General features: G+C 41.4%; 1 protein-coding gene across 1 annotated transcript; it reads right to left on the reverse strand.

The window, feature by feature from the left end:
* Window positions 1–10,248: 10,248 nt before the first annotated feature.
* On the reverse strand, window positions 10,249–11,205 carry LOC106641806 (uncharacterized). Its single transcript, XM_089595908.1, has one exon. It carries the CDS (start codon window positions 11,203–11,205, stop codon window positions 10,249–10,251), a length of 957 nt encoding a protein of 318 aa, XP_089452034.1.
* Between the last annotated feature and the right edge of the window lie 430 nt (window positions 11,206–11,635).

Below are 11,635 nucleotides of genomic sequence, written 5' to 3' on the forward strand. Positions count from 1 at the left end.
CACGTCAGCAGGGTAGGAATTCCTCCATAAGCGGCTGTGTTAAGTCTATTGCGCTGCAGAATAGCCCTATTGCGCGGCGCAATAGACTTAACACAGCCGCTTACGAAGAAATTCCTATCCTGCTCGCTCTATTGCGCTCCATGTGACTGCAGCCTTAAGGTCACGGTGCAAGCCAAGACAGGTAGTATAGTTAGAGCAATGATGCGTAATTATAGCATCATCAAAATAATCGGATGACACTTGACAACATTGCAGTAGAAGCAATTTCTAACCTTTCGTCCGCTTTAACTAATGCTCCCCATTCATCGAGAACCGAGATATGGGGCGATAAAAAAAATTATTTTATTTGCTTGTTAACCGATACAAACTACAGTTTACAGAAAGGCTACACCTAACGTATATCACACAATTTTTATCAGCTGAAACTTACTCGCTGATTTAAAAAACGGAGTTATTTTATTAAAAAAAATTTTTTAATTTTTTTGAAGTCGATTTTCGGGTACAAGATGCATTCTAATCTTGTCGCAAATGGCACTTTCAGTTAACAACTTCTTATTTTCCATCTATTGGTGTAAGTTGCGGCTGGTTGATTAAAAAACATCGTGTGGCACAACTAAAATTACCACATAACTATTGACCGCAATAAAATATGACCAAAATATTTCAAGTATCCACGAATCATGAGATTTTTGAATTTTGCTAAAAGTGGCGGCTGGTTAAAATTTTGACCACCTTTCGGCCTCAGCTCTTCGTCTATTGGTTTTGAATTCATATACCTAAAAACAGCATACACATATGAGAAATATAGACTGCCCGTTTTCATGTACGGCGCTAAAGCACAAGTAGGAGACACAACATGGAACGTGGGTATCTGTCTCTTTCACACATTTCTTCCTTTGGCAATGTGCGAAAGAGACCAGTGCCCACGTTCGATGCTGTATCTCCTTCTACTTGTGCTTCAGCGCCGTACGTAACAACTAACAACGAGCCGTCTATATTTCTTAAATGTCTATGCAAAACAGTTAGTGCTTTAAATAATGCAAACAGGATTCTGGAGTGGTATTCTGTAACTTTTTTTACTGTGTGAGCTTATGTTGTAGCATAGGTTGATGTACAGCAAACGAGTTATGAAATACCACTCCTGGGCCGCTTGTCACCTCAGCATTTGAATGAGCTAATATTCTTACGATAAGTAAATAAAAATATGTGGCTTAAATAAAAATGGGATTTTTAGAGTAACGTTTGATCCTAAATATCTTACCTGGCACAGTTACTTCGTTTACATTTTTTTATAAATAGTTTAAAACAGTACTGATATGTAAATTTAAGACCTAATATAATAATGAATATCTAAATTATTTAATATTTATTATGCATAAATTTTTAGATTTTCTACAAGTCAATTTTGCTATACTTTTCCTAGCCCTATAGTTACAACCTGACTTGTCAGTTTGTCACCATAAGAATATTATAGATATCTCTATCTGTAATTTCCAGGGATGGGTTTTCTACAAAATTTTTAGTATTCTACCGTATATTTGTAAGAAACTGAGAAACTGTAAGCAACGTAGTAAACTGTAGGAAACATATAAAAAGAAGTTACAAAATTTTGTGTTTTGACGCTATAAGGCCACTTTACCATGGATGGTAACTGTAGCTGTGTTGAAATTTCAAATTTGTATAAGAATGATTACTAATTTTGAGATGTTGAGTTACAGTTCATAATTTAGTTTACAATTAATTTCAAAAGATTGATTTAATGCGTTATTTTTATTCATTGTTATTGTAGAGGTGTGAGTAAAGGGGGTGCGCGAAATAATAAAAACTAGTATTACGAGATAAACAAAAAGTTTATTTAATAAAAACTGCCGACCGACGTAGAACACAACAGATACAATTCACAGACTTTACAGACTTATAACCGACTTATCAGACAAAGACAATGAATCTAGAAACGACGAGAGGTGTGGAAGGCACGGTGGCTTACACTGTACTGACTACAGGGCCCGCAAGTATCACCTTGCCTGTGGCGCTGTCTCACATACTATATATACAGCCTATTGAAAAGTCGTACATGCCAACACTTCCTCCCGACTTAAGATAGCTAAGTATATTAGACAAAAATTGTAATTTAAAATGGATAAATAGACAAATAAATGTGTGTTCTTGACTCGGCTCCACGGCTCTGGGAATGCACCCAAGTAATCCATGGCTCCTTTATCGCCTATCTGAAACAGAGACAACTTATTAGTTACCAGTCAGATTCGCAAAAGCTGTTCGCGATTCTGCTAGCAAATTTTTCATGGAGCTCGATCGGTAGAGGTTTTGTGAATATATCGGCCATCTGTTCTTTAGTATTCAGCCATCTGACACGTTTACTCTACCATAATTTACACATTCTTTAACATAATGCTCATGAATTTCTGTCATATGTCTTAATTTACCACTGCCTATAATTTTAGCATTTTGCGCAGCTGCCTTATTGTCGCACCATAGATCTGCCGGACACAAAGTATTATTCAGTATGATTTTAATCGAATTATCAACTGCCATCATTTCTCTACATGCTTCACTGAGCGACACATACTCTGCCTGACATGTTGACAAAGACACATACGTTTGTTTGTGAGTTCTCCATGCCACTGAGTCTCCAAAGATTTTAATTACGTAACCGCTTGTGGTTAGAGACCCTTTACAGTCGCCAAAACTGGCATCGGAGAATGCTTCCAGCCCTTGCTGCCTTCCACAATATCTTAGACCATAAGATTTGGTCCCTGCCAGATACCGAAACACTCTTTTAACCATATTCCAGTCTTCGTTAGTCGGACTTATTTGATGCCTACTCAGCACATTCACTGCATAGCTTATATCCGGACGTACAGTATTGGCAGCATATAATAAGCTCCCAACAGCCTCCCGGTAGGGAACGCTTTCAGTCGATCTGGACTCATTCAAGTCAATCTGCCTTTCTGATTGCTCTCTTTGTTTTCTTTGTTGATTTAACACGTGACCTGTGACCATAGGAGTTTTCACTGGCTTAGAATCATCAAACCCAAACTTTTTAAGTATCTTATTTATGTAATTGGTCTGGGTTAAAGTTAGAACTTGGTTTTCTCTGTCTCTTCTGACTTCAATGCCTAAAAACGATTTAACTTCTCCTAGGTCAGTCATTTCAAACTCACTTTGCAGTCTTTCCTTCACAGACTTCAATTTGCCAGAATCATTACTTGCTATAAGCATGTCATCAACATAGAGAACCAATATCAGGATTTTGTCTGCCTCATGCCAAGTAAACAGGCAAGGTTCCAAGATATGAGATCTCAGACCTATTTTCGTTGCTGCCTCAGAGAATCTTTCATGCCATTTTTTCGGACTGACTTTAAGGCCGTAGAGGGCTCTCTGAAGCTTGCATACCTTGCTTTGTTTTTCCAGATCGGAACAGACCAAACCTTCTGGTAACTCCATATATATCTCGTCGTCAAGAGTACCATTTAAAAATGCCGTTTTAACGTCAAGCTGACATGTATCTAAATTTAATTTATTGATTACAGCCAAAGCAGTCCTTATTAAAGTCAGTCTTGACACCGGGGCGTAAGTCTCCGTAAGATCATACTCATTTTTATCTTTAAAACCCCGTATTACCTGCCGTGCTTTGTGTTTCTCACATCCTTGAGCATCTACCTTTTTCTTAAGAACCCATCGAGAATCGATGATATTCGGACGTTTACCATTTACCAGTCCTGCAGGTCTGTTTACCAACTTCCAGACTTGATTCTTTGCCATTGAGTCAAGTTCTTCTTGGATGGCTTGATTCCAGCCTTCTTTATCCACGGCCTTCATTGCTTCTTTATATGAAGCTGGATCTTTATTTATTTCTGCCAGCAAAGAGTGGTAAACTAGATCTTCCGCATAAATGGCATTATTTCCTGACGTTTCAGTATCACCGTTCTTAAAAATTAGGTCTTTTGTTAATTCTTCCCCGAGAGCTAAGCCCGCAAAGCTGACGTCCTTTACACGACTTTCTTGGACCAAGTTGGCCTCCATTGTTTCTATCAGCCTTTTCGGCCTTCCTCTTTTCCGTTGTACCACCGGGGGCGCTTCCTCCGATGACACTGTCTCTTCTCTTTCCTTTTCAAATTTTAAAAACCACTCGTCTAATTTAATATCTACAGTCACAGTTTCCCAGTTTTTAATTGAATTTTTACCAAAAACGTCTCCATACACAAAACGCTCGTTAAATCTGACGTCCCGACTTTCATAAAACTTTCCTTCGTCCGGACAAAGCAGACGATACCCTGTCGGCGTGTATCCTACCATAACTGCTCGTTTCCCTTTTGCATGGAATTTAGTTTCAGTGTTTCTCTGAACTCTCAAATACGCGATGCAGCCGAATCTTTTCATCTGACTTAGGTCTGTCCTTTTATTCGGAGCCAGCTTCATTAAAGGGATTTCCATGTTATTTGAGCGATGCGGAGTACGATTGTACGCAAATACAGCTGCGTTTAGTGCCAAGTCCCACATGTTTTCCGGGAGTCCCGAATCACATATCAGAGCTCGGACTTTCATTTGAATTGTTTTGTTCAGCCTTTCTGACGTGCCATTATGTTCAGGGGTATCCGGACAACTCAGTTGGGGTTCAGCTCCAAGGTCATTTAATATTTTTCGCACGGAGCCTCCCGTGTACTCGGTACCCTGATCAGACCTCAGATAACACACTTTAGCTTCAAACCCAAGAAGATTTCTACAGCCTTTAACAAAATTATCTAAACATTCACCCGTATCACTTTTGTTTTTCATCGGGTAAGCAATTGCAAATTTGGAATAATCATCAATAAATACCGAAATAAATCTGTATCTTTTTGGGTAAGAGGGTGGACTAATAATTCCCATTGTATCTGAATGAATTATTTGTAGAGGTTGGGATGCTCGTTCGCGTACCGAAGGGAAAGGCAGTTTTTGGGATTTTGTTCTTAAACACACATCACAAGTCTTAATCACATCATCAAATATGGCTTCTTTCAGACTTTTTACTTCCGGATAGTTTTTCTGCAGTTCCCTTAGATACCCCAACGAAGCATGGCCCAGTCTGACATGCCACAGCATGGCCCCGTTGTTATCTTTGAATTTTTTATAATTTTCGCTAAACGGACTTTGAATGTCTTTTATTTCTTCGGTCAGGACTTTTCCGACTTCATGAAATTTTCTGTCATTTATTAAAAATACATCTTCAAAACTGTCATTATTTAACTTACCGACCGAGCTCTCTGAATTTTCCGACGTATTATTTAATTTTATATCTGCAGTTGAATTTTCAGGAATAGTGTGTGCTTTTGACTCAGCCGTCAAGACTTTCATTCTTTTGTTGTCCGACTTAACAAATTCAACCTTCCAATAGGGTTTTTCATATATTCCCGATATCCAGACATTTTCCGTATTAGGATCGAAAATGCTAATCTCCTTGTCATCTAAATAGATTGACAAGCCCATATCAGCAAATTTCCGAAGCGACAATAAATTCCCGATCAAGTCGCGAGCACACACCACTCCCTGCAACTCAACGTCGTTATTGCAATTTTTAAGCAGCAAATTTCCCACTCCCTCCGTTTTCAAGTCTGCGGATAAGTCTGAGTTTGCACATTTTATTTTACCAATTTTGTTTCTGTCAATATTTGTAAATAATTTTTCTGACTTCGCAAAATGATCAGTAGCTCCCGAATCAGCGATAAATTTAATTTTATTTTCTCCATCCGATTCTGAATTATTTACCCAACCTGCAGAACTTGAAAACAGAGTATTGGGGGGCTCGATCAACGTCAGAGACTCACCTTTATTTGACCCTGAAGCATCTCGTTTTCCCTTCGTCTCCCGGCCCTGGTCAGAAACTTTCTGCCTTTTGGGATCTTTTTCGTCCCTGACGTTGCTAGAGTCCCTTTTCTGCCCAAAGTTTCGGGAATTGGAGCGGCCTCGGCCACTGCCACGGCCACCGCCGCGGCCACCTCGATTCCCTTGACTTCTACGGCCCTGCCTTTTAAAATCCCATGAATCAGACTTATTTTGCTCACCACATCTCGGGCTGCTTCTCTTGTGAGCCGGGATGTCATACACGAACGTGCCACACGTGTAACACTTCTTGAGTCCGGTACCTGCCTTCGGACACTTGTCAGCCATGTGGTCCCAGTCATCACAGTTGAAGCAACGGAGACGGTCCTGGGGCCAAGAGGCAGTCAAAGCTGCCCTCGTGGGGCGACCTCCAGTGGCTTCTGCTAGGCCTTCTGACTCGACCTTTAACATGTATGACATGAGGTTTTCATATGTCATACCCTTTCCATCTCTGCTTTGCATTTTAAGCGTAAAGTCTGTCACCTGCACGCAAGGTACCGCTCCGATTACGGCAGTATAAAAAGCATCTCGCTTTTCTTCTTCAGAAAAGGGACCAGACGTACTTACAGTCTCATAATTTCTGACCAGTTCCTCAAATTTTTCTATGAATTTAGCAACGGATTCTTTCCCTTTGTAAAATTTAATTTCATGCAATTTTTTACGAATCGCGGCCGTTGTAAGGGGCGTCTCCCCCTTTTTAAGTTCTTTCAGACTTTCTAATATTACTACCGGATCTTGCAGATGAAAAGTTCTTAAATGATATTTTTCTGTTACTCTATTTAATAAAATATCTCTGACTTTTAATTTGTCTTCTTTGATCATGTCTTCGTTAGTAAATTCCGTATTTTTAATCGAAGAATCAATGACATATAATAATCCTTTAGACCGGAGTTCAGACTTAAATTTATCGAGAAAAACTTCGAACTTCATATCTTTAGACAGATGGTAATTGTATATGTGTTGAGTATCACGGCCGAATTTATGTATTTGACTGATGGTTGTCGCGAGAAGTTCCGCGCTGCCTTTTGACAGATTTTCATTTTTTGTGTCATTCAAGAACATTTTCAATTTGTCTTGCAGACTCACCCGTCTTCTGTCGTTGCGAGGAGTTGATGACTGCAGGGGTGCCCCGGTTGACGATTGGGCCTCGGATGACTCGACCCTGTTCACCCGCTCGCCCAACCGGGACAACCTCTGGTCAAAATTGCGCATGACCATAAATATCTCCTCCCTTGTTCTCTCAGCCTCCTGCCTTTCTTCCTCTGCCTTCCTTGCCCGTTCTTCCTCTGCCTTCCTTGCCTCCTCGTTTGCTTTCTCCTGCCTTTCGATCATCTGACTAATCGCGGCCAACATTGAGTCGAACCTGGCCAGCATGGTGTTTTCTGAAAAATTTTCATTTTTCTGTTTATCTGCCATATGCAACTTCGTTTTGCTGACGTTTATCCATTTATATTTGTTTTCAATGGTTTGCACTTTCTTTATTTTAAGTTGGGTATTTTCCGGTGTGCGCGACGGGGAAGAGGGGGGTGCTTCGTGTACAGACTCATTTCCGCCTAATTTCTGCCAAAGATTTTCACTGTCTACATTTATCTCATCAAAGTTTCGGACTTCTGACATTTCGGACTTTTTCTCATCTGACATTTTAAACACATCGACCGACTTTTCAAATAACCCGGGTTTATCACGAGCAGGTTCCTCGCATTCCCCGTCTTCCCTGAATAGATTTTCTGGCAACGTCACTTTGCCTCCCTTTTTACAAAGGAATTCAACGATGTATTTGTAATCGTCACCGATCAGGTAATCTAAAACAAAAGACGGACATTGTTTTCAGGGAGTCAACTAGAAATCGACCGAACGCAAGCCGAATCTAGTCAACGTGGCCCGAAGCGTATTCTCGTGCTCGAACACAAAGCACGATTGCACGCTGGGCACTCACACAGCCGCGCGCGACCGAACACAAGTCTAACGTGACTGTGCGAGTCACACGGAAAATAATTTCGTTTACACACCTTTGGCGGGAATATCCCTTTGCCCGACACATGCCATTATTCCCCTTTTATCCACCAACAAGATAGCAGCTTGTTGTCGCCCCTCTGACTTGACTTGGGATGAAATTCCCCGACATATTCTCGACAGAGCATCGATAGTTTGCTCGTCTAAAAGAAAATGTAAACTTTTAAAATATCAGCCTTTTCTGACTAAATCTGAAAACCGCCTTGAATATTTATTGCCTAGAGTTCAATCAATTAAAAACACCGGAAAAGGCCATATATAATTTTCTGCCAACACACGTTCAAACTTTCCCAGTTCAGACATTTATATTGTAACGCGCACACAACAGTCGAGGCGACAAGAACAAGAGACGCGAGAAAGCACGAAAACAAAACACAAACGGCCTCGTAATATGCCTTCAGTCAAAAAGCCTCGCGTCATCACGAGAGGGAGAGAGAGAGACCGAACTCTTTCCTCAGCTGCCTTATGTTGTCCCCCTCTCGATCCACCCCGCTCTTGCATGCGCGTGTCGCGCTACCGACGCCACGTGTTTTTTTTTGGAATCCCGCGCATTTCTCAGAATGCACAAGAAATCCCCTTTTTTGACCTGACGTCGTAGCGTCCAACCTAGGCATCACTCAAGAAAAAGACAAAGTGTTGACCTACCGCTGATCTCGGTTCCGGCGTCCAAATTTGCTCCCCTTTCCTCGACCGGCGTCGACAACGCCTGGTCGACAACGGACTCGGTCTGGTCACCAGGAGTCACTCTCTCGGCCGCTTCCTCGATCGGACTCTCCCGTCCATCTCTTGCTGTTTCAGCCCTTTCCGCCATCCTCCCTTTTATCACTTTCGCCCACACAAAACAAAGATCACGCGCGGTGGAAGCGAGTCTGGGGCCCGTAACCTGTAGAGGTGTGAGTAAAGGGGGTGCGCGAAATAATAAAAACTAGTATTACAAGATAAACAAAAAGTTTATTTAATAAAAACTGCCGACCGACGTAGAACACAACAGATACAATTCACAGACTTTACAGACTTATAACCGACTTATCAGACAAAGACAATGAATCTAGAAACGACGAGAGGTGTGGAAGGCACGGTGGCTTACACTGTACTGACTACAGGGCCCGCAAGTATCACCTTGCCTGTGGCGCTGTCTCACATACTATATATACAGCCTATTGAAAAGTCGTACATGCCAACAGTTATGTTGTTAAACCTTTAAATGCAATTCGAATAATTAAATTACCAAGAAAAGCGATGATAAAATACAAAATCTAAGGGAAAAAGAAACCGGAACGGTATAAAAAACCCTGATTTATTAAAATACAGACGAAGTAAAGATACAATGAAAATTTAGAGCTAAAGCAAAAAAAAACGGTAAACAGTTCGTGGAAAAAGAGAACGGAGTGACGTCCGTGTCGCACGCAAAATGTATCGCACTCTCGCGTACCCACTCAAAATGGCCGTTACAGTTCGGGCGCGAAAAACTATCGGTCGAACTATCACCGCGAGGTTGTACAGCTACAGCCCTGTCATCGAAGATTCACAGGCACTGCACACCCGCGATCACACACATACACACACACTTAAAACCAACCGATAAATTGTTCAACAGGCGTTGATAAAATGCCTGGAAAGCAAGGACACGAATTGAATTGCCCGGAAGGCGTTGACAGATGCCTAAGAGGCACTCGATCGTTGGATCGAAAATAAATTGCGCGATCCATTGTCTTGCGTTTTGGTTGGTAATAAAAAAACAGGTTTAAAGTCGCGGTGCGACTGAGAATCTTGGATCCTCGATCTGATTCGCAGTTATAACAATAACGATAATCGAAACGATCAGAACGATTAGATGCGCGAGGGAGCTCCGCACGCTAACAGTAACAGTAGTCGACTGAGTAAAAATGTGCGTGAATACGTGGGATCGAGTGGAAGCAGCGCGAGAGCAGTGCTGCCATCAAACATCGCGCGCATGCGAACACGCCGCGAACTCACTCACACATTGCGCACGCGCACTCCGTTCATGTTATGACATAACATACTCCCGGCGGAAGCTGCGACACAGAGTAACAAAGTAGCGATGTGAAGCAGATTGGTACATCAATTTAAAAAAAATACAGAATATAATAACAAGAGTTAGCTTATGAACCGCAAACTTACAACACAGATTTACTTATTAACAATCATGACTGAAATTAACGAGAATCTTCGGTAACTTGACAGCCGAAGACTAGACAAGTAAATTGAATCAGTTTCCGTTGGAGGGACTGCTTCGCTGATTAGACAAATTAGCACAAACGATTGAGAGATTTTAAAATGATTCTAGAAGTAACATGTGTACAGTGTTTTTTTTTTTTTTTTTTTTTCGTAAAGCTAATTGACCAGAAGCATACAAAGACGAGTAATGTTGCTGTTAAACACGCCATTCGCAGTCTTGATCAATGCAACGCGGGCGATACCGTCGCTCCCAGGAAACACCTCGAGAATCACACCCAGTGGCCATCTAGCACAATGCGTCACATCGTCCATGAGAATAACAACTGATCCAGGTTTTAACTCAGCTGTCGATTCATGCCATTTTTGGCGAGTCTGGAGTTCGTGAAGATACTCCTTGTGCCACTTTTTCCAAAAGTCCTGTTTGGCCTTGGAAATAAAGTTGTAAGTAGAGAGTCGATTGTCTGGCACTGAAAGCAAAGATTTCTCGGGTAAGGCATTGAACGGGCGGCCTATCAATAAATGTGCTGACGTTATCGCTAAAGGGTCATTAGGATCTGCTGAAAGAGGGCATAAAGGTCGCGAGTTCAAAATCGCTTTAATTTCGATTATTAAGGTGTTAACTTGCTCATATGTAAGCTTGTGATCCTTTAAAATGCGTTTCAAGTGATGTTTAAAACTCTTTACAGCAGCTTCCCAAATCCCGCCAAAGTAGGGAGATAACGGTGGGTTAAAATGCCACACGATTCTCATAGATAGAACATAATTTCCTATCGCTTCTCTGAACTCGGAGGTATAAAACAGATCGTAGATTTCACGGAGTTCGTTGTTCGCGCCGACGAAATTTGTGCCATTATCGGAATAGACCTGTTCTGGAACGCCTCTTCGGCCAACGAACCTACGAAAAGCAGCTAGAAAACCTTCGGAAGAAAAATCCATAGCTAGTTCGATGTGTACCACTTTGGATACAAGGCAGATGAACACACAACCATATGTTTTCAGGAAAGACCGGTTTCGATCTTTTTTCTCTTTGATCAAGATAGGACCGAAGAAATCGACCCCTGTATGACAAAAAGCTGGTGATTCGTTGACTCGAACTTCAGATAAATCGGCCATTTGAGCATGAGCGATTTTAGGCCGATTACGAATACAGTCAATGCACTGATGGATGATTTTCCTAACTTGGTCCTTTCCATTCAAGATCCAGAATCTTTCACGAATAGCGTAGAGGGTAGTTTGAATGCCAGCATGTAAATTGGCATGATGTGTTCGATGGATGATCGTATCGGTGATAGGATGTTTGCTAGGAAGCAAGATCGGGTGTTTTTAGTTGTATGGAAGCTCCGATTTCTTCAAGCGCCCGCTGACACGTAGAAGTCCCCTATCATCGATAAACGGATGTAGATCATCAAAGCGAGTCCCCTGTCAAAAAGGTTTTGTGTTGGTTTTTGGTTTGTCAGAAGTGGGAGACAACCGGCGAAATTTTTGAGCAAAACTATCACGTTGAATCATTAAAAAGATTCGGATTTCTGCCTCCGCAAGTTCT

The sequence above is a fragment of the Copidosoma floridanum genome, unplaced genomic scaffold, assembly GCF_036245765.1.
Source record: "Copidosoma floridanum isolate Cflo_tuat_1 unplaced genomic scaffold, Cflo_Japanese_pri ptg000004l, whole genome shotgun sequence".
Lineage (NCBI taxonomy): Eukaryota > Metazoa > Arthropoda > Insecta > Hymenoptera > Encyrtidae > Copidosoma > Copidosoma floridanum.